The following is a 24,158-nucleotide window of genomic DNA, read 5'->3' as shown; positions in this document are numbered from 1 at the left end:
GAAGATGCATCAACCAATTACTTTAAAACATAAAATTCCTGTTGATGTATTAAATTACAATGACTCATGCTCACTTCTGAGTGTAACCCTTAGAAGAAAGGGTTCAACCAGGGTTAGGGGGTATATTGAACTGACCTGACACTACCTTCCTTCCAATGAAAAATCGAGTATTCAGACTGACCGCGGTATCAAAACATATATATGTTCACACCGGAAGACGCAGTTGAATATTTTTTAGCTGCTTTCCTTCTCTGTGTACTTTACCCAATCCTCTTAACACCGCGTCTGCTGTCCGGTTTCATGTTCGACAGGGGTGATCAGAATCGATATGAAGCTCTTCTCGAGTTTCAGAGCGGCCTGGATCATTTAAAGCATTTCTTCTTTCTTGTTCTTTTTCCATCCCCCCCGTCAACCACCCGAGCTTTAACCTTTAACTCCTTTAACCCCGCCTCAATATTAGCTTTTATTATTGTTATTGCTGGCTCACCGTGCCAGCGGCTCAGAGGCCACGGCTTCCAATCCTGCATGGGCTCTGGCTGATAAAAGCTCATATGTTGCCTCTAGCCTGCAGGTCTAAGGAAGTCAGTGAACCCTGAATTTCTGATGTGATGGAAATAAATCTTTTGCTTTATATATATTTTTTTGCTATGCTACCGTTTCATTGTTTCCCAATTCAGCACAAAGTCTTGTTTTCCTGCACGAGTTGTATATGTAGCATTTAGGTCTGGAACCAGGTGGAGCCATGTTTGTGCCGGGGTTGTGGGTTTGGTGTTGCTGCGGTGTGTAAAAACCAAGCGACAGAAATGCTGTATGCACTGCAGTCACACGATAAACAGATTCAGACCAGCTGTATCCAAACAAAAACATTAGTGTAATGTGCTTCTATAAGCAAAGTTATGTATTGTTGTGGATTGTATGATAATGTTATCCCATTATCTTATTCTTTAATTCTGATTGATCATGATAAAATTGGTCTTTATACATTTTCTGCTAGTTAAAATTATTTTATTGCTAGCACTACACACTGTCAAGCATTTGACCCACTATTTACAGTTAAAAAGATGCTTCAGGTGCTTGTATGGAGCTGATTTTACTCATCATTGCTGAATCTATGATTTTCCCAGGTCAGAGAATTTATTTAATAAAAGATTTTGTGAGGAAATTACGAATGTATTCATTTATTTTTAGATTTAAAAAATTATCTCTGGAGCAAGAATTTGTCTAAAAACTCAAAACTTGTTTTCTTCAAATCAAATCAAATTTTTATTTGTCACATACACATACATACAGGGTACAACATGCAGTGAACTGCTTATTACGACGGTCCGGCATGAGGGAATAGGATGGGGAGAAAAATAATACAAAGAAAAATAAGACTGATAAATAAAGTATAAAAACTAGTATAAAAAAAAAAACTAGTATACTAGTAAAGTATAAAATTAAATATAAGAATATATATATATATAAAAGATGTATATACAAAAAAATGCTTATGGCAGTAAACAGTGAAACAGTAAACAATAAACAATTTAAGGTGGTTTAGATTGTCCATAAAGTGTCCGTGTACGGTATGGTGTGGTGAAAAAAGTCCATAGGTGTCCGTGTGCAGTATGGTGTGGTGTAAAATGTCCATAAAGTGTCCGTGTGCGGAATGGTGTGGTGTAAAAGTGCACTGTGCTGTGCGAGTCCATAGTTTAAAGTGTCGTGGTGCAAAAGGTAAGATATGTACAGAGAAGAAGTGTGATGATGGAGAGAGTGGGCCAGTTTTTAGATCCTGGGTGTCTCCTGGTTTAAACTCCGAATAGCTTGTGGGAAGAAGCTCCTCCTCATTTTCTCTGTGTTTCCTTTCAGGGAGCGGAAGCGTTTCCCTGACCCAACAGAGAAAAGAGTCCATTATTGGGATGGCTGAGGTCTTGCGACTTTTGCCATTTACTTACTTGTATACAGACAAAAATTCTAAATTGCAAACATGTTTTACATTCGTTTAGATCTCATATATAAAGAAAGGTGTCAAACTATTTTGGAGAACCCAATTTGATTGGAATATGAAGCCAGAATTGTATACCAAAAAAAATTATGACTAGACTGTATAATTTTAAATTACAGAAATTGTAAAATAAAAATTAAAATCTGTGTTAAAATACACATATAATCTGACAACTGTAATTACTGTATAGTTGCATTTCTATCTTGGATTCAGTGTATCTGGGATAAGCGGATGGATGGATGGATGGATGGATGGATGGATGGATGGAAGGAAGGAAGGAAGGAAGGAAGGAAGGAAGGAAGGAAGGAAGGAAGGAAGGAAGGAAGGAAGGAAGGATAGCAATAATTCAAATAAAATAATTTTTTTAATTTGTCACATTCGACACAGTACGACATGTAGTGAAATGCTTTGAATGACAGTCCAATACTGAATAAATGTAAATAGAAATTGAATAAAATAAAATAAAAAAATTGTAAATATAAAAGTATAAACTATAAAGTATAAAAAAAACATATATGATACTATAAAATATATATATAAAACATAAGACAAAAAAGGATGGGTATGGATATGACAGACATATTATCAGTAAAACCGGTTCTGAAACAGGGTAAAACCTGGCCAGCAGGAGCCACCTTCGCTCTTCAGGACTGATTTAAGTGCACTGACTGGGACATGTTTGCTGCAACCAACGGCGAAGCACTCACATGCCAAGAGAATCCACGGCCACTTCCAGGACAGCGGAGACACCCAACGCACATGGCAGGGCATGCGGGCGATCACAAACTACAAGACAACTTCACCTGTCTCCCTCCCAGATGCGCTGAACGACTTCTATGCCCGGTTTGAGGTGCAGAACAACGTGGCGGCAAGGAAGACCACCCCTCCTTCCAACGACCGGGTGCTCTGTATAACCACAGCTGCAGTGAGGAAAACTCTATGCAGAGTTAACCTACGAAAGTCTGCTGGATAAGACAACGTTCCTGGCAGAGTATTCAGGGAATGTCCAGAACAGCTAGTGGATGTCTTCACTGACATCTACAAAATTTCCCTGAGCAGCGCCGTTGTTCCTACGTGCCTCAGGACTACAACCATCATCCCTGTGCCAAAGAAGTCTACAGTCTTCTGCCATAATTACTATGGTCCTGTCACACTCACACCCATAGTAATGAAGTGCTTCAAAAGGCTCGTCATGAGGCACATCAAGACCCAGATACCACCCTTACAGGACCCCATGCAGTTTGCGCATCGTCTAAACCATTCCATAGATGATGCCATCACCATGATCCTCCATCTGTCCCTCACCCAACTGAATAATTAGAAGACATATGTACTGATGCTGTACATAGACTTCAGTTCAGCATTCAACACAATTATCCCTAAATGCCTGATGAAAGCTAAGCCTACTGGGCCTGTATTTCTCCCTTTGCAACTGGATCCCTTACTTCCTGACTGGACTCAGTCCGGATCAAAACCAGCTTATACAGCACCAATTCACAGCTCGAACCCCATTACCAAGTTCGCCGATGACATGTCCGTGTTGGGTCTCATCAGCAAGAACGACAAGTCAGCAGACAGAGAGGAGGTGCAACAGTTAACAGTCTGGTGTAGAGCCAACAACCTCAAGTCTCTAAAGATTGACTAAAAACTTTCTTTCGGCTTCTCCCGTTTGGGGTCGCCACAGCGGATCCTCCGCACGTTTGATTTGGTACATGTTTTTACGCTGGATGCACTTCCTAACGCAACCCTCCCCAATTTAGCCGGGCTTGGGACCGGCACTGAGAGTGGCTGGGGTTGGTTCCCTGACCTGGGATCGAACCCGGGTCTTAACCACTAGACCACCAGGGGACCTTCTCTAAAGATTGACTAAATCATGGAAATGGTTGTTGACGTTAGGAGAGCAGTCATTCTCCAATGAACATCAATGGATACTCCATAAAGATCGTCAAGAGCACCAAATTTCTTGGGGTTCATCTGGCAGAGAACTTCACTTTCCAGTCCAGTCTACTTTCCAAATATGTTTAGGAAAGCCCATCTCTCCCCCCATCCTAACTATGTTTTACAGAGGGACCATTAAGAGCAGCTGCACTACTTCCTGGTTTGGGAACTGCACCATCTCGTACACTGCATCTGCAAAGCCAACAGCATTGCAGACGACCCACACACCCCTCACACACACACTCTTAACTCTCCTTCCATTAGACAAGAGGTTCTGAAGCATTCGAGCCTCACATCCAGACTGTGCAACAGTTCTTTCCATCAAGCCACTGTTTGAACACAATACACTTCATGTGGCGAGGACAACTTTAGCCCTTAGCTCTGTGTTCTGTTATGTAGCTCTATGTTGTTTTATGTAGCACCAGGGTTCTGAAGAGAAACCTATTTTCACTGTGTACTGTGTCAGCAAAATAAATATTTGAAATGTAAGAATTTTCACAGTGTCACTGTCACTTGCTGTGTCTGATTTGCATATATGGTGTCATCAATATCTAAATATTTTCTAGTAAATTTATTTTATTGTACTCTGTTTTGTATTGTCTTGATGAACTGGGGTAAAAAAAAAGGCATCACTCTTGATTTCTGTTTATGTGCTCTTTCTAGGGTTGGATGTGAGACAGGCTGAAGTGGTAGCTCTGGCTACAGGCACTAAGTGTATTAATGGAGAGTATCTGAGTGACCAAGGCTTGACGGTCAACGACTGTCATGCAGAAATCGCAGCCAGACGAGCGTTACTTCGCTTTCTCTACTCACACCTCGAGCTGCACCTCAGGTACATGATCTGCTATTTTATTATTATTTCCAGTACTGGGACATCTTTCACTATTTACTTGTACCATTACTGCAATGTCGAGCAGGACAGATGGATTTAAGAATGGGTGTGGAACAGGTTTGAGTCAATACCTTTGGCCATATTTATAGTGTGTATAAGGGATGTGCATCTCCATAACTGAGCCCTTCGAAATCTCAATGCATAGTCAAAATATGATACATTCAAGATACAGCTACCGAAACGATACGATTCAGCTCTATTACCATGCAGATCCGATTTCGATTTGATTCAACACAATGACAGAAAAAAATAAAAGAAAGATGAAATAAAACCAGACGTTCTTTTCGTGTTCTATCTCCAGGAAGATGCAGCTCTACCTCTGCCATGTTAATCTTTATTCTATGTAACTCTCAGGACACGCCGTAGTGTTGTGATATGTCATATTCATGCTTACTAAATAATAAAAGTATAGTGCATCTAATAAAAATTATATGTAAATAAATTGGTTTTTACCAATGCGAATATGTTAAATACACAAAAAAGGGTGGCTTGCCCACTTCAGGTTGGTGGAGAGTTCCTGCCGCAAGTGGAGAAGTTTAAGTATCTTGGGGTTTTGTTCACGAGTGAGGGAAGGGTGGAACGGGAGATTGACAGACGGATCGGTGCAGCTTCTGCAGTAATGCGGTCGATGTACCGGTCTGTCGTGGTGAAGAAAGAGCTGAGCCGCAAGGCGAAACTCTCGATTTACCGGTCAATCTACGTTCCTACTCTCACCTATGGTCATGAGCTCTGGGTCATGACCGAAAGGACAAGATCCCGGATACAGGCGGCCGAAATGAGCTTTTTCCGCAGGGTGGCTGGGCGATCTCTTAGAGATAGGGTGAGAAGCTCGGTCACTCGGGAGGAGCTCAGGGTAGAGCCGCTGCTCCTCCACATCGAGGGAAGGTGTTCCGGGCATGTCCCACTGGGAGAAGACCCCGGGGAAGACCTAGGACACGCTGGAGAGACTATGTCTCCCGGCTGGCCTGGGAACGCCTCGGGTTCCCCTCGGAAGAGCTGGAAGAAGTGTCTAGGGAGAGGGAAGTCTGGGCATCTCTGCTTAGACTGCTGCCCCCGCGACCCGGCCTCGGATAAGCGGGAGAAGATGCGATGCGATGCGAATATGTTAAAAAAAAAACACTGCTATACGAATGGCAGCTTGTATCCGAGGCACATTTTTTTAAATTGATGCATCACATCATTAACTTTTATGTTGATGTCTTCTCTCGAACAAGTCATTCATGTGTGTTGTGTGACTAAAAAAATCCCAGTAGATGTGTTTCCTCATTATGGACTAGGTGTGTGTGCGCGTGTGTCTGGTCTGTCAATATGTCTACAGATGTCTACAGCCTGTCTGGAGTGTTCTTCTAGAACCAGACTGATGTTGAGAGAAAGCCTTTGCTTTAATGTCAAATTTGCATATTTACTGTATCTATGTGTTCAGGTGTGGAGTCATGAGTGTAATTAGATCAAATATTGCACTTGCTGTCACACACACACACACACACACACACACACACACACACACACACACACAAGACCAGAAAAGAGCTTAAAAACCCATTACACATATCTGAGTGCTAGTCCCTGCAGTTCCTCCCCAATCCTCGAGAAGATTTGTAGACAAAGTGATTAAACAAAACCAAGTAAAAAAAACAAGGAATAAATATCCCAAGTGTTTGTGCGTGTGTGTGTGTTTGAGATTTATGCTCTCCTGGGTCAGGCCTGTGTCCTTTGCTGGATCTAGCAGTGACAGTAATTTTGCTGATGTTTGTGGAAGTGGAACAGCGCAGTGTGTGTCGTGTTCCTCCACATTATCCGGGTTAAAGAGTTACACACACTCGCTGTTCTCAGCTATTTATCCTCGCCTTGTTCTGACAGAATAATGATTGCCGTGTGTGTGTATGTGTGTGTCTGTGAGGGAGAGAGAGAGAGAGAGAGAGAGAGAGAGAGAGAGAGAGAGAGAGTGAGTCTTTTTTTCTATAAAGAATTTTTGTTAAATGTTGTAATGAGTCTCTCACACTCTTTCTCTCTATGTTTCTCTGTTTCATTCTCTTCTTTTTCTCTCTTTTTCTCACCGTTTTTATATTTCTGCATCTCTGCATTTTTCTCCCTCTCTCCTATTCTTACTCATGCTCTCTCTCTCTCTCTCTCTCTCTCTCTCTCTCTCTCTCTCTCTCGCTATATATATATATATATATATATATATATATATATATCTTTCTTTCTTTCTTTCTTTCTTTCTTTCTTTCTTTCTTTCTTTCTTTCTTTCTTTCTTTCTTTCTTTCTTTCCTTGTTTCCTTCTTTCGGTCTCTCTCATTCTCACTCTGTACATACTTGTACCTCTGCCCATCTCTTTCTGTCTTGCTTTCTCTCTCTCTGTTTCTTTTTTTTCTGTCTGTCTTTCTCTTTTATTTTTCTGACTGTCTCTATGTCTCTCTCTCTCTCTCTCTCTCTCTCTCTCTCTCTCTCTCTCTCTCTCTCTCTCTCTCTCTCTCTTACTTCTCCCTCTCTTTTACATGCTCCCTACCTGTCTCTCTTGCTCTTTTCCCCTCTCCTGCTCCCTTTTTCTCTGTCTCTATCTCCTTATCACTCTATCTATACAGTGTATCTCTATATCTCTCCACCCGTCTTTCTCTCTGTGTTGCTTGCTTTACCTGTTTCTTTTTTCGTCTGTCGTTCTCTCTGTTCTTCTCACGGTATTTATGTATCTGTATCTCTCTATCACTCACTTTCATTCTCACTCTCTTTTTATTTTATCTCTCGCTCTATTTCTCTCACTCTCTCTCTCTCTCTCTCTCTCTCTCTCTCTCTCTCTCTCTCTCTCTCAAGATTCAAAAATCAAAGGTTGCTTTATTGGCATGACAAATATGAACATTTGTATTGCCAAAGCATCAAACATACAGACACAACAGAAATAACAGTCAGAAAAAACAAAATAATAAAAAGTATACCAAGTTTAAAAAGTAGTTTAGAATAAAATAGAATAAATGAGATGGTTTTAATAAAAGGGAAAATAAATGTATCACTCTCTTTCTCTCTCTCTCTCTCTTTCTCTTTCACACACACACTCTCACTCTCTCCCTCTGTCGTCTTGTGCAGTAAACGAGAGGAGGACAAGGAGCAGTCCATTTTCGTTCGACATAAAGACTCGTCGTTCAGGCTGAGAGAGAACGTTCTCTTCCACATGTACATCAGCACATCGCCGTGCGGAGACGCCCGCATTAACTCACCCTACGAGCTCAGCACGGACTGTAAGACACTCACAAACACACTCACAAACACACACACACACACACACACACACACACACACACACACATACACAGTGTCTCTTATCCTCTCTGTCTATCACGTTCCCTTTTACACGTCATATAAAGATAAAAAACGCTCCTTTATTTCTGTTCCTTATCTTCGTGAGAGATTTCTGTCACCTAAATAATCACGTGTGTACATGTATCACCCTTCAGCTTTCCATTAGATCAGTGTGTTTAGGCACTACACCGGTGCCTCATTAAATATATCATGTTTTTTTAGTTTGGACCATCTGCAGAAGCTTAATCATCAGAGTGGAAGAACCTTCTCAAAGATAAGCTTTGAACTTCTCACGTTTGGTCATTAAAGCGTTTAAAGACTCATCAGGCCACTTTAAGCGAGGAACAGAGCTGAGCGCCATGCTCTCTTTAAGGAGCTTTTGAGGAAACGCTTTCTGACTATTGCCTTTTTGCTGGCATTTGTTAGATCTCAGTGTGCTGATCTGCACACACGGGTCAAAGAGTATCATGAAATCTTTGCAGAGACGCACAGGAGCTCGGATTTGATTCAACCGCTTTCTAAAAAGGGAAAATAGAGCAGGATCATTATAGGGCACTACACCAAAAAGCCCTTACCTGCTCAGGATAGACAGGTGTGTGCTTGAATAGGGCTTATTTATACACTATATGGACAAAAGTTTGTGGACATCTGAGCATAATACATTTTTCTTTTTTAAGTGCTTTTTGAACATCCCGTTCCACATTGAGTTCTCATTTTCTGTTATAAGGACCTCCACTTTTCTGGGAAGATGTTCCACTAGATTTTGGAGTGTGTTTGTGGAGATTTGTAGTCAATCTGCAATAAGGGTTTTAGTAAAGTCAAGTACTGATGTAGATGAGGTGAGGAGGCCCGGGGTGCAGCCGACATTCCAATTCATCCCAAATGTGTTCAGATCCAGATCCAGATCCAGGTTTATTGATCTACATTTACATACTATCACTTTCAAAATAGTTCCCTTGCACAGCAATACAGAGCACCCAGCATTCCTGCCACTCCGGGAATGTGTCTTGGAAGTTTTCTTTCCAAATCTCCGGATCTTCACAATGGTTTCGGGGAAGAGGGCGAAGTCAGCAGGAGCCGAATCTGGCGAGTAGGGTGGGTGTGGATGTAAGATTATGTGGATTGTTCTCAGAATTGCCCAGTTTCACACAGAATTTCACATTAGCTCTTTGTTCTAACTTGCTGTCCATGATGAAATCACAGACGTGTTCAGGTCTCCTGCACAACCTCTTTTAATATTTAATGTGTTTTCAATACAATTTACTTCTGGGTTCTGATAATTCTAAAATGTTTTTTTTTTTTTTAAGTTATATGGTCTTGACTTGGATTTGTTATTTTATTTGGGAAGGTGATTTTTTCTTTTTCTTCTGTGTGTGTTGTAAAAAAACATTTCAGTCTTGGTGAACAGCAGCAGGCCGGTGGTGAAGAAGTTCCACAGCCGTCTAAGGAGTAAGATCGAGTCAGGGGAAGGAACGCTGCCGGTCCGGTGCAGATCAGCCGTACAGACGTGGGATGGAGTGATGCAGGGTGAGAGTCTGGTCACGATGTCCTGCACTGACAAGATCGCCAGGTGTGTACTGCATCTACACTCAACACACACACACCCCCTGCGTGTTATAGCAACACGAACATCACTTCTTGAGGCAGAGTGTCACATGGACAATTACACAACAAAATCAGGCTCAAGATATCAGTTATCGCATCAGCAGTGTTAATTAGAGGTCGACCGATTTCTTCGCCACCGATAGTTAGCGATGAATATCAGCATATCAGCAAAAAATCATTACTGATAGTTTTTCCGGGTTGCTGGAGCGGCTGAGAAGGTCTGCTGTCATTACACAGTAGAGGCAAATCACTGAAACCACCTGCTGTCTTTTAAATTTATTTTGGCTGTAACTGTTTTTATTTATTTGAAAGTTTACTTTTTGTTTTAGTTTGAATGTGTCTTTTATTTCTTCTCAACATTTATTAATATAATTAATATATTTATTTCATTTAGCATGTTCTTATGACCCAGAACTGTTTTTAGGGGTTCAAGCATGAAATGCTGAAACTCTATTGTTTTTGTAGAGATTTCTATTATTATTATTATTATTATTATTATTATTATTATTATTGTTATTCCACCCTTAAACTGATCGTGCAGACCTAACCATAATGCCTTAAAACTTGAAACTTGGCCAGTTGGTAGAGCTCAATTTGGGGAGAGGTTGACACAGTATCAACCCAGTTGGCCAAAGGGGGGGCACTTCAATCTAAAAAAATTTATTTCACACATTTCTGGCCATAGCTGAAAGAAGACACATCCTAGACTCAAAACTTTCAGATACTTGCACTTCTTCAGTCTCAGCAAAGAAAATGCTTATTGAAGTTTTCAGTCTATAAAGTAAAATTTAGTTATGTAAAAAAACATAATTTTTGTGTATATATATATATATATATATATATATATATATATATATATATATATATATATATATATATATATATATATATATATATACAGTATATATATATATATATATATATATATATATATATATATATATATATATATATATATATATATATATATATATATATATATATATATATGTCTATGTGCTCAGGCTCTTTTGTCAATAAAAAATAAATTGTGTCGCTTTGCCACTTGGTGGTGCTAAACAACGCGAAAATTTTAAACTGCTAAAACTACGAAACCGTTCGTCCAATTGACCTGAATCGATTTGACTTGCCGTTTCATGTCTCTGTTAAATTTTACAGAAGGGTTTCTGAGGACATTTGCGTATTTTCAAAAAACATGGCCGCCATCCACTAATGACATTTGAGCACCTGTTAGACAAGGTCAGCCTATCAAAATGTAACTTGTTGGGCATTTTCAAGTCGTGCCTCTAAAATTGTATAAATATTTTGAGTAAAATCGGCCACTAGGGGGCGATATCGTGTTTTTCAATTTATAAATGGTTGTATATTGTACAATTTTTCAAACATACACTCAATTTGATATGCTTCAATAGATCTTCTTATGTTGAGCAACTTTGCCCCAAGGATCACTGCTGTCAACTTGTCCTAGGTTCTTCATCTGATCGGAACCAAACCAATGCAGAAATGTTCACTGGACAGTGCCTATCAATAATTATCAAAAAACGTTGCATTTCCTTCTCAGTGTGTAGGCATGACTGCTTTGACAAAATGGCAATAACTCATGAACAGAATTAGATATCTTCACGAATCTTTGTATAAGTCCTCGGTCTTTGGTCAGAAGAGAAAATATTTTATAGCTTCGCCACTTGGTGGTGCTAAACTGCTATACCTAAACAACTCATTCATTCATTTTCTCCCGCTTATCCATAATCCGGGTTGCGGGGGCAGCAGTCTAAGCAGGCCCCCTGCCCAGTCCTTACAGCACCGTCCCTTACGGTCCCTCCTGCAGGTGGTGAGCCCACGGGAAGGCGGCCCCACGTCACTCCGACGTCACGGACCTTGAAATTTCCCTCGTAAGGGACCCCCGGAGCATAGAGGGTTAAGGGCCTTGCTCAAGGGCCCAAGAGTGGCAGCCTGGCGATACCGGGGCTTAAACCCCAGACCTTCCAATCGGCAACCCAGCGCCTTAACCGCTGGAGCCACCACTCCCCCCAACCACTACTTAAACAACTGTTTGTCCAATTGACCTGAAACTTGGGAAGTAGAGTCCAGTCTAGTCTAGTGTTCAATCTTATATAAATATTTATGAGAACATTTTGCATATCTCAAAAAACATGGCCGCCATCCACCAATGACATTTAAGCACCTGTTAGACAAGGTTAGTGAAGGCCAATCAACATAAAACTCGGTAGGCATGTTCAACCCATGGCCCTAAAAGTCTGTAGGAATTTTAAATGACTCGGCCTTTAGGGGGTGGTATCATGTTTTTTAAGTGTATAAATGATTGCATATTGCGCGATTTTTTAACATACACTCAATTTTCATATCATTATATTAATCTCCTTATGTTGAGTAACTTTGCTTTAAGAATGAATGCTGTCAATTAAATCTTAAATTCATTATTCTTAATGAGTTAAAAAACATTCTTTAATGAACTAGGCTTTTTGTCCGATCGGAACCACACTAGTGCAGCAATGTTGGTGGTCAGTGCCTATCAATAATTATAAAAAAAAACTTGCACTTCCTTTTTACTGTTCAAAGGGTTGGCAAAAAATTAGGCGGGTCCAAATTATTTGAATGGCTGTTACTCATGAATGCAATGAGATATCTTCACCCAAATTGGTAGACATGTAGGAGCTCACTCTGTGGTCATATACAAAGATATACAGAGCTTGACTACGTGGTGGCGCAATAAGATTGAACCTCTATACAAACGGGTATAACTACGCAACCGTTAGTCCGATCGACCTGATTGTTTTCAAACAGTGTCCCTGTCCAGTGTGCCATAAGATGTCATGAGGATATCGATATTTGCGTATCTCAAAAAACATGGCTGCCTAATTTGACGAAATTCAGTGGGCATGTTCCTAATGTCTTTTTCCTTATGAACTCAGTTGCTTGAATCCTGCTAATGTTTGTTTCGTGTTTTTTTTCAATTTCTGTTTTAAAAAGTATTGGTTGATTAATCAGTTATCGGCAAGTACGATCCTACTTATCGATATCGGTAAAATCCATTATCATTTATAGTAGTGATCTCTCGAGGGAGGTCATTCACAAACCAGTCAGCCTATTTTTCTCTTCATTCTTTCCTTCTTTCTTCCTTTTTTCTTCTTTTTTTTCTGCACTTTTCCTCCTTCCCTTTTTAATTTATGCATTTGTACAATACTAATAACAGGTTGAGGTCTGAGGTACGCTCATGTCTGTTATCGTAAAAAAGAGTGTGATTCATTAAATCCTCTGCGGATGTAGTTCTGATGTTTGTGGGAGACTGGTGCTTGTTTCTGTCCCAGGTGAAGTGAGTTTGGACTTGAGGTGGCACCGAGCAGCCCAGTTTCCACCCGGCGTTGGTGTGAGAGGACTCAGAGCCACGTCCCTGAACACATGCACACACATTGATTTAAGGTTTTTCTTTATTAGCGGATTAGTTTTTATTAAGGTGGGTTAGTTGTGTTTAAACAGCCCTCATGTCTCTGCCGTGTTCTAATAAGGGATGAGAGGGCGGCGTGATATTTGTATATAACATTGCAGCAGCCTGCAGGTCAACGCCGCTGTCATTTAATGACCATTCGTGTAGTGAGGAGCGGCTATGATAATCCTGCTGTAATGAGTTCCTATAGTGAATATCTCCTGCCTTAATCTGAATCCTCCTGGGCTTCCTGCTTTTGCTGCTAAGGAGAGAGAGAGAGAGAGAGAGAGAGAGAGAGAGAGATGAGAGAGAGAGAGAGAGAGAGAGAGAGAGAGAGAGAGAGAGAGAGAGAGAGAGAGAGAGAGAGAGAGAGAGAGAGAGAGAGAGAGAGAGAGAGAGAGAGAGAGAGGAACAGAAAGCAAGAAAAACAGAAAGAGAAAAAAACAGACAGACAGAGAGAAAGCAAAAGACAGAGAGCAAGAAACAAAAAGACAAACAGAAAGCAAGAGACAAAAAGATAGATGAAAATAGAGCAAGAAACAGGATGAGAAACAGAAAACAAGAGACAGACAGAAAGACAGAAATCAAGAGACAAAAAGACAGACAAACAGATAGACAGAAAGCAAGCAACAAAAAGACAGATAGACAGATAGAAAGCAAGAGGCAGGAAGAAAGAAACCAACAGACAGGAAGAAAGAAAGCAAGAGACAAAAAGACAGACAGACAGACAGACAGACAGACAGACAGACAGACAGACAGACAGACAGACAGACAGACAGACAGAAAGCAAGAGACAGGAAGATTGACAGATAGAAAGGAACAGATTGACAATAAGACAGACAAAAGAGAGAAAAAGAGGTAGGTTAAGACTAAGACTAAGACTCACAAGAGAGGAAAAAAGAAGGAAAGAGACAGACAGACAGACACACACAAACGCGCACACACACACTCACAGCTGTGTTTGCATTTATTACCATATGTTCAATTTAATTATGACCATCAGCTTCCATCTGTTTGTCTTTGTTGCTGTTCGGCTTCTTTAACGTCTTTTAGTGCAAGAGTCTCTAGGTTACGTATGTAACCCTGGTTCTCCAAGGGAACGTGAACGCTGCATCAAGAACACTTTGGGAACGCCTCTGCCTGACCACGCTCTGAACCACATGTGGTGGAGGCCGCGCTAGCTTTGTAAAATTTAAGGAATCATTTGGAGGGATGCAGGAAGTATGGCACTGAGATGCAGCATCTTGTTCTCTTGGGGTTACAGGGTTACAGACGTAACCTAGAGATGTTCCTATATAGAAACTCAAGCTACATCACCAATGCTTTGGTAACAAGAGTACAACACTGCCAGACTGACAAATCCCTGCCTAGTTTGGATGGGCACAGCTTGGTCGAAGGACTGAGCAGCCAAGAGTGGCGCTAAGGTCAAGGTTGTAAGACCTGACAAAGGTCAGAGGGGTGGACCAGCCCACAGCATTGCAAATGTCCTGTAGAGAAACCCCAGAGGTACAGGCCTCACACTTCGGGTTGAGTCAGAAAAAGAGGAGATAGCATCCACAATCCAACTGCTGATGGTCTGCTTGTCAGCAAGAAGACCCTTATTATAGCAGAAAAAGAGCTGGTCCAACTTTCTCCACAGGGCAGTTTTGTGGATGTATTAAGCTTCTACTGGTCGGGGTCCCGAAAGGGATGAAGATAGAATGCCTGGAGCATGACTGGCCATGACTGGCAACAAAGGGCACCTTGGGAACATACCCCGGCCTGGGGTAGAGAAAGGCCCTGGCCATGCCTGGCGTAAACTCCAGAAGAGAGGGGGCCACAGAAAGGGCCTGAAGGACCCCAACTCTCTTCAGAGAAGAGGTGGCCAGAAGAAAAGCAGTCTTGACTCTGAGAAACCTCAAGGGCACTTAAGAACCACGGCCAGATCCCACAAATGCACTCAGAACTGTGGTACCTGGTACCCATTACTAACAGGTTTTTCTCTAGTAGTCAGGACTTCTTTGTTGATGCCCTTTTTATTAATGACTGTCCTCAGATTTGTTACTTCTTTGGGCTTTGACTTGGAGCTCTGTCTTTATACCTCATGATGTGAACTTGTACCTGGCTGGGGTTGAGCCCACTGGGCAAACTCGTGAGACCAGCTAGGAAGGAATCGCTGGAGGTCCGCCAACTGCCTTTTGGCCTCTTGGAATCTGTTGACGACAGCATTAACAGCATCGCCGAACAGGCCAGTTGGCATGACCTTGTTAACCACAAGTGCCTTTTGTTAGCCACCAGGGATGCCATAGACCAGCCAATAGCCCTAGTGGTCTCCTTGGTGGCCCAAAGAGACAGGTCTGTGCCATGTCGCAACTCTAGGATGCTGTTATTCTTAATTTCTTATCCCTAGTCCACCTCCTTAAGCAGGTGTGGTTTGAGAAGGGGGGCAGGTGAAAAAAAAGGAAAGGTGGAGGTATGCGCTGAAGAGAAGTGGAATGCAAGTCAGAGTAAGACAGAGTACATGTGTGTGAATAAGAGAGAGGGCAGTGGAGTGGTGCGGTTGCAGGGAGAAAAGGTGGAGAAGGTGAAGGAGTTCAGGTACCTGGGGTCAACAGTGCAAAGTAATGGAGTGTGTTAGAGAAGTGAAGAAAATTTAATTCAATTCAATTCATTTTTATTTGTATTGCGCTTTTAACAATGAAAATTGTCTCAAAGCAGCTTTACACAGATAATGTGGTGATAAAAAATAAATATGTTCTTTATAAGTAAGTTTGTCCCTGATGAGCGAGCCGGTGGCGACTGTGGCAAAGAAAAACTCTGGCATAAGGAAATAACCTTGAGAGGAACCAGACTCAAGAGGGAACCCATCCTCATCTGTGTGCACCGAATGTCCATTTATTGCAGATAAACAATGTTGAGATGTGCAGTGATGGTGATCAGAAGCAAACTGTATTCCTGAGTCAGTGTAGCAGACTGTTGACATTAACTACAGTCTAAATCCATCCTCAAAGCTCTCGTTCTAACGCTGGAATTTCATGGAACCACCCAAGGCGTTGATGAGAAACCTTCCCCAGCTGCATAGAGTGGCCTCCAGTCGAAGAGAACACTATCCAGCGGAAGGCCTGGACGAAGTGGGAAGATCCACTGAGGAAAGAGGGGCAGGAACAGTGGTCACTTTAACCTCAGGAGCATGTTTAACTCGAGAGAGAGAGAGAGAGAGAGAGAGAGAGAGAGAGAGAGAGAGAGAGAGAGAGAGAGAAGAGGGGTGACAGGAAGTGAAGGATATGGAGAAAAGAGTGCAGGCAGGGTGGAGTAGGTGGAGAAGAGTGATAGCAGGAGTGATTTGTGATAGAAGAGTATCTGCAAGAGTAAAAGGGTAAGTTTATAGGACTGTGGTGAGACCTGCGATGTTGTATGGATTAGAGACAGTGGCATTAACTAAAAGACAGGAGGAGGGACATGGGGTATATCGGTAGGAGAATGCTGAGCATGGAGCCACCAGGAAGAAGGAAAAGTGGAAGACCAAGGAGGGGGTTTATAGATGTGGAAAAGGAAGACATGCAAGTAGTTGGTTTAATAGAGGGAGATGCAGAGGACAACAGAAACAAGAGTCAGTCAGAAATAACAAAAGAACAAAAGCTATACAGAGCCTTAAAATAAAATTTTTATGGCATCTGCACAGACTAGAAATACCAACCATACCCAACACATACCATCCAATACAATACAAAACATTGTGGGTTGTAACAATGGAGAGCAGAGCAAGGCTTAATGCAGAAAATGTCCAGCCCAGACGAGGGTGAAGTCCTCAGGAACAGAATCTGGCGAGTAGGGTGGTTGTGGATGTGAGATCATGTGGATTGTTCTCCGATGATCATCATGCACAAGTTGCTGAACGGTTTTGATGTTTTCAGGGTTGAACTCGTCGAAGGTCTTTCTGATCTCTATGTCAAACGTATGTCATGTCAAACGTCTCTCTGGCAGATTTGCCCAGTTTCATGCAGAATTTCATGTTTGCTCTTTGTTCTAACTTGCTGTCCATGATGAAATCGAAGAACCAGTGAGCACCATTAGTTTAACAACTATTTGATACCACCTCCTTATTAAACCATTGTTGTGTCCATGATCGTCCATTTTCATTAGTGGGGAAACAACAAAAATTTCGTACATGGATGTTTGTGCGATTGTTGTTTTGTTGTTTTTTTTTTCCCTCAGTAATATACAGGGAGTTGATTGAGCGGAGTGAATGTTTAATTAAAGTGACGACGGTTTTAATTGAAGGCCCAAACCAGCTTGACAGTGAATATGATGCTTTATATTGCGTTCCAAGTTTTATGTAGATGAACGCTTTAATTTAATGGCTTTGGAATGAACAAGAAGAAAGGAGAGAGAGAGAGAGAGAAAGAGAGAGAGAGAGAGACCCCCCTTGTCCCTGCTTTAAGTTCATACACAAGCCAGATGGTTGTCTTTTCTTGCATGAGATTAAAAGATGTTTCTAATTCGTATCGTTGCATCCCGGGCAAATGGATATCACAAGGCTAAATCATTTCTCCCCTCTAAGGCACAAAGCAGGGAGGGAGAGATAGAGAGAGAGAAAATGAACGAAAGAATAAAAGTGCAAGATCTTGATCTCTTCCGGCTCTTTACATAGGTATGAGAGAGGTTCTACAGACTTGACACCAGGGTTCATGAGCATACGCCGGAGATGTCAACATTTCCTTTCCGGGAAAGGAAGGAGAAAAAAAAAGTGCTCAGTGTTAATTGACTGCTCGGGGAGCCACAAGCTCACACGACTCATTATTAGTGATGAACAGAGATGCGAGAGAGGTGATTGTAATCATTACTGACATAAAAAGGCATTAATTAACAGCAAAAAGAACAATGAGGAGGAAAAAAAATTAGGAGCATAATGTGTGTGTCCAGGATTGTCTCTCTTGTTAATGAATTCGCTTAGTATTCTAGAAATACGAGCAAAACATATTTTTAGATTCATTTAGATTAGATTTAACTTTCCCATCGTACATGTTACTTTACAAGGCAAAGAAATACACCAAGCATCTAGTGCTCAGTATGAGAGAATTGTACTCAATCGTGCCAATTTTTTACTGCTGTAATAAAAGAAACACAAATTTGTATGGTCCTGTTAAGGAGACCAAAAACATGCAGGTGATGAATAGGACATGTGGTTTTTCATGGTTATCACTTAGGGTGCACTTACTTTTGTCGCCAGTTATGTAGACAGTAATGGCTGTATGTTGAGTTATTTTCAGAAGACAGTAAATCTATAATGCAATACAAGCTGCACATTAACTACTACTACTATATTCAAGTTTTATTTGTATATTATTGTCCCTTGAGAAGGTTGCTGAAATGTGAGGGGTGTACTCACTTTTGTAAGATACTGTATATACCTGTGAAAAATCAACACCTTTTGACCAATCAGACTCAATAATTAAGCAGTGTAGTAGCTATTAGGTTGAATTTCCATACTGTTTAACTTATTATAAAAAAAAGTTAGAAATGTCTGGATCTAAATGCAATTTGTTCGCTTTCGTCTCTCGATCCCTAAGCAGGTGACTGTACCTTTATTGTGCAAAGAGTCAACATATGCTAATTCACCCTGTATTCTGTGTATGTTATGCTAATAAGGATTTCACAGTAATGAAGATAATACTTGATGTGACAGTGTGTGTGTGTGTGTGTGTGTGTGTGTGTGTGTGTGTGTGTGTGTGTGTGTGTGTGTGTGTGTGTGTGTGTGTGTGTGTGTGTGTGTGTTACATCACCATAAATTATGGCTGTGTATGTTATCATCTCCTTTCCACACACAAGGCATGTTTAATAATCATGTGTTTTTAGGTCTAGGCAGAAGAAACACTGTCATTTAACAGACATACTTAAAGGTTTATTTATACAGAAGCAGGAATTTGATTTTGAAAAGCCTGAGAGGTTTCAGCCTCAGGATTCTGAAGCTTGTGGCCTGAAAAGTGTACAATGCGATAAATATTGGTGATTGACAGGAAAAGGATCGAGGCTTACTATTTGAGGTGTTTCTAATTTGCATAAACACAAAGCTAACTAAGCTAACTATTTATTTTAATTAGATTTTATTTTTATAGCGTTTTTAACAATAAATATTGTCTTAAAGCAGCTTTATAGAAAAATATATTTACAAATTTTAATGTCATAAAATCTTCCTAATGAGCGAGTCAGTGGGTAGGAAAAATTCAATGAGATGGTATGAAGAGGAAACCTTAAGAGCAACCAGACTCGAAATTAAACCCATCTTTATCTGGTAGTTTAACATTTATTGAATTCATTCAAACGTTTTTTAATTATTATTTAAATTATTGTATTAATTGTATGTAATTTTATATTATTTGTTTGAATTGAGATTACACCAAGCTGAACTAAGATTTATATAATTTTGTACTTATATATACATTGTATTATACTACTCCCACTATTATATCTATATTGTAGATATTATTATTCTATCTAAAATGTAAAAAAATATAACGGTTCTATTTTTTGGGTTATATACAAAATCCAAGTTTGAGTTCAGGAATTACCTGCTAGGCAATTCAGGTTTAATTACATTTCATTTATATACTGTTTTTGTTAACAATGAACACCAAGTAGGTATATGCCAATACATAGGTTCAGAATTTGCATTTATACATGTATCTATTTAAATTTTTATCCCTAATAAAGAAGCTTCACAAAACAATGATGAGGGAAAACTGAGACTTCCTGAGGAAAAAACCTTGAGAGGAACCTGGACACAAAACAGAGCCCATCCTCATCTGTGTGTTGCCGGACGGTACCATTGTGATTATTAGTGCGTTTATATTATTTACATTTAAGGCATTTGGCAGATGGCCTTATCCAGAGCGACTTACAATTGTCTTATTCATACAACTGAGCAGTTGAGGGTTAAGGGCCTTGCTCAAGGGCCCAGCAATGGTGGTGGTGGAATTTGAACTCATTGCCTTCTGATCAGAAGGCCAACATCTTAACCATGGAGCTACCCCACATACAGTATTACGTAACCAAAAAAATTTGTTATAATTTTAAAATATATAAAGTTTTAAATTGTTTATTGATGTAGTCGATACTTTTTGTGGCAGTTGCAGTTCTAAAGCTATCATATCTAAGTTTTGTATAACAAAACCATTGTAACAAAGTCTGTTCAAATTATTTGCATTTCAGTGTAATCATCATGGTTAGTAAGTGTTTACCAACCACACTGATCCTCATGGATCTTTAGACTGTCCATGAAGGGCCATTCTCAGAAGTGCTTAGTGGTTTCCAAATAATGAGAACCCCAAGCATAAGCATTTGCATTTACAGCATTTGGTTGACAATATTCAACTAAGCATTTGAGGGTTTAGGGCTTTGCTCAAGGGTCTGCAGTGGCATGCAGTTGATGCTGCTGTGATTTTAACTCATGACCTTCTGAGCCTAAATACTGAACACCACTTTATTAGGATGGAAAATACAGCAAGTCAAGCTGTATGAAAGATCACACATTGTAAAGAAAACACAATTTTGAAAGAAATAATTTGATCGGCGATCATAGGACACATGACATTACGATATTAAAATAATCTTAGAAATGTATTTTAAACTACTTCAAAAAAATTGTGCCACAGATTATTGCCACAGGTGTTGTGGCAAGTTGGAGTTAGGAGTTTCTTCTATTATTTATTCCTCTCCTGAACTGAAGCTGAACTGTATGTTGGTGATAAGTAGATACCATCAACCGGCAATCAAAACAAGTTTAAAACAGAGCATGCACTCTATCCTGATTGGATCTCGTAAATAAAAAGGATCGATTAATTTAGTTGAGTAAAAAGTCACCACTTGAGATAGTGTTGTTTAGTGTAACAAAAGAGGTTGTTCATTAGTTGTGAAATAGTTGTTAACTGCCATCTTTCTCTGTCTTTTTCTCTCTGTGCAGGTGGAATGTACTTGGCCTTCAGGGGGCGCTGCTGAGTCACTTTGTGGAGCCCGTGTATCTGTACAGTGTGACTGTAGGCAGCTTGACACACACCGGTCACCTCTCCAGAACACTCAACCAGAGGATGGAGCATCTGGGCTCACTTCCTGCCTGCTACCGTCGCAACCAGCCTCTACTCAGCAGTACGTGAAGCTTCACACACTACAATACACACTACAATACTGACACTCCTGCTGCACCAACATACCACCTGACACAGGGGAAAGGTCCTTCCTGTTGAGGTTAATCAGGTCCTCAGTATTTCCCAGATATCATACCAGCAAGAACAACGTAGTTTGCTAATCAACAAGACTTTTTTTGCATGTTTTTAATTTACACACCCTCTCAATGTCATAAGCAAAATCCTGATTAGCCAGTTAACACGTGTCTCACTGCTTTATTGCCTGTGTGTGGATGTAAAATCGAACCTCCGTTACACTAAAAACTCGTAAGCTACTATCGAACTAAGAAAACACCCCCCTCGGGTCGCAATCGTGGTGCGGTCCACTCGAGCTCGAGTTCAGCAAGTGAAGTGAGATCAAAATGTCTGCTCACAGCATCAACGCTATCACGTCTTTGTTTTCGTTTCAGAGTGATCAACATACAGACAAATCTATAACACTGACTATACAATTTGCTGATTGAAGTAGACACACTGTACAGTATATATACTGTACAGTGTATGCAGGACGGTCCTGTACATATTTTTTTTCTTAACGTATATATATATATATATATATATATATATATATATATATATATATATATATATATATATTTATTTAGTTAGTTAGTTAGTTAGTTATTTATTTAGAAAATGCAAACTCCTCTGTCCTGAAGATTATTGTCATCCTCATGAGTTTTTCAGGTTGTTACTATGGAAGTGATAAATAAATTATGATGGCAGGTATAAAGAAACTACTAGCAAATTTCATTTTTTTCATGATCAAAGGTAAAACAACACGCAAGCGTTGATGTTCATGTTTTCTTAATAATTGTTGTAAGTTGTTTTATATGTAAATAGTGCTAATATTATTGAGCTGATTTGAAAGCTGATGTGAATTACATATAAAGGTAATATAAAGTACACATAGCAGAAAAAAATGTGTTTTCCCAAGGATTAATGGACATTGGTATGACCTTAACCGGGACAACCAACAGCATAACACACACACACACACACACACACACACACACACACACACACACACACACACACACACATTATTTATATATATATATATATATATATATATATATATATATATATATATATATATATATATATATATATATATATATATATATATATATATATAAATAATGTGTGTGTGTGTGTGTGTGTGTGTGTGTTATGCTGTTGGTTGAGGTCATACCAATATATATATATATATATATATATATATATATATATATATATATATATATATATATATATATATATATATATATATATATATAAATAATGTGTGTGTGTGTGTGTGTGTGTGTGTGTGTGTGTGTGTGTGTGTGTGTGTGTGTGTGTGTTATGCTGTTGGTTGTTCTCGGCTCTATCCTTCATCCCCATAATCAATCTAATCACACGACTTATCAGCAGGAGAGGAGGAGTTTGCACTTTGCACCTCCTCTTCAGCCTTTTCATGGTCTTTGATGAGCTCTTCCTCTATTGTGTTGCCTCTGTTGTTGGGAAAGGGTGGAAGCAGGGTGTATGGGGGGGGGGGGGGGGGGTCCTGGTTATTTTAAGCCCCGCTGTCATAAAGAACAGAGGTCTCCAGGAGCGAAGCAGAGCTATTATTACCAGCGAGCAAAATCGCTTCTTCACTTAATCAATGAGCCTGTCCTTCACACGTGGGTCACGCATGTGCTACTGCTGTGTAACACTAACACCACGCACGGATAAGTGTCAGAAATAAATAAACGTTTATAATTATTATAGTGCAAATGAATGGACATAGCTTTAGACATTTTTTCATATGCTTTTGCTCTATAGCATTTTGAAGAGCAATAGTTAGCATTTTAAAGAATAATAGTTAGTTAGCATTTAGCATTAGTTAGTTAGCATTAGTTAGTTAGTTAGCATTAGCAGCTTTTAAAATGTTGATGGAGAAGAATAGAGAAGGTCAGAAGGAGTTGCATTGTGTGTTTGTGTATTTAGAGAAAGCGTACGACAGGGTGGCGAGAGAGGAGTTGTGGTATTGTATGAGAAAGTCAGGTGTGTCAGAGAAGTATGTGAGGGTGGTGCAGGACATGTATGAGGACAGTGTGACAGCAGTGAAGTGTGCTGTAGGAACAGCAGACTGGTTTAAGGTGGAGGTTGGACTGCATCAAGGATCGGCTCTGAGCGCTTTCACTTTTTGCAGTGGTGATGGACAGGTTGACGGACGAGTCAGACAGAAGTCTCAGTGGACTATGATGTTTGCGGATGATATTGTGATTTGTGGTGAGAGTAGAGAGCAGGTGGAGAAGAGCCTGGAGAGGTGGACGTATGCGTTGGAGAAAAGGAAATGAAAGTCAGTAAGAGTAAGACAGAGTATGTGTGTGAATGATAGGGAAGAGAGTGGAGTGGTGGGGTTGCAGGAAGAAGAGGTGGAGAAGGTGGAGGAGTTCAGGTACCTGGGGTCAACAGTGCAAAGTAATGGAGAGTGTGTTAAAGAAGTGAAGAAAAGAGTGCAGAAATGAATGAATGAATAAAAGGATTGAATAAGTGACAGACAGACAGACAGACAGACAGACAGACAGACAGACAGACAGACAGACAGACAGACAGACAGACAGACAGACAGACAGATAGATAGATAGATAGATAGATAGATAGATAGATAGATAGATAGATAGATAGATAGATAGATAGATAGATAGATAAGACAAGAACAGTATGAATGAATAAAAGGATTGAATAAGTAACAGACAGACAGACAGACAGACAGACAGACAGACAGACAGACAGACAGATAGACAGACAGACAGATAGATAGATAGATAGATAGATAGATAGATAGATAGATAGATAGATAGATAG

General features: G+C 40.2%; 1 protein-coding gene across 1 annotated transcript in view; it reads left to right on the top strand.

The window, feature by feature from the left end:
- The window catches only part of adarb2 (adenosine deaminase RNA specific B2 (inactive)), a 246,600-nt gene that overhangs the window by 217,741 nt on the left and 4,701 nt on the right, over nt 1–24,158 (top strand). The window contains exons 5-8 of the mRNA XM_083546030.1: nt 4,589–4,757; nt 7,899–8,050; nt 9,507–9,681; nt 21,101–21,282. Of these exons, the coding sequence (XP_083402156.1) occupies nt 4,589–4,757; nt 7,899–8,050; nt 9,507–9,681; nt 21,101–21,282 (678 nt within the window). The remainder of the gene's footprint in view (nt 1–4,588; nt 4,758–7,898; nt 8,051–9,506; nt 9,682–21,100; nt 21,283–24,158) is intronic.

Source organism: Silurus aristotelis (assembly GCF_946808225.1).
Source record: "Silurus aristotelis genome assembly, chromosome: 1".
Taxonomy (NCBI): domain Eukaryota; kingdom Metazoa; phylum Chordata; class Actinopteri; order Siluriformes; family Siluridae; genus Silurus; species Silurus aristotelis.
Note: the sequence above shows the minus strand (reverse complement) of the source record. Positions and strands in the feature narration are given on the sequence as shown.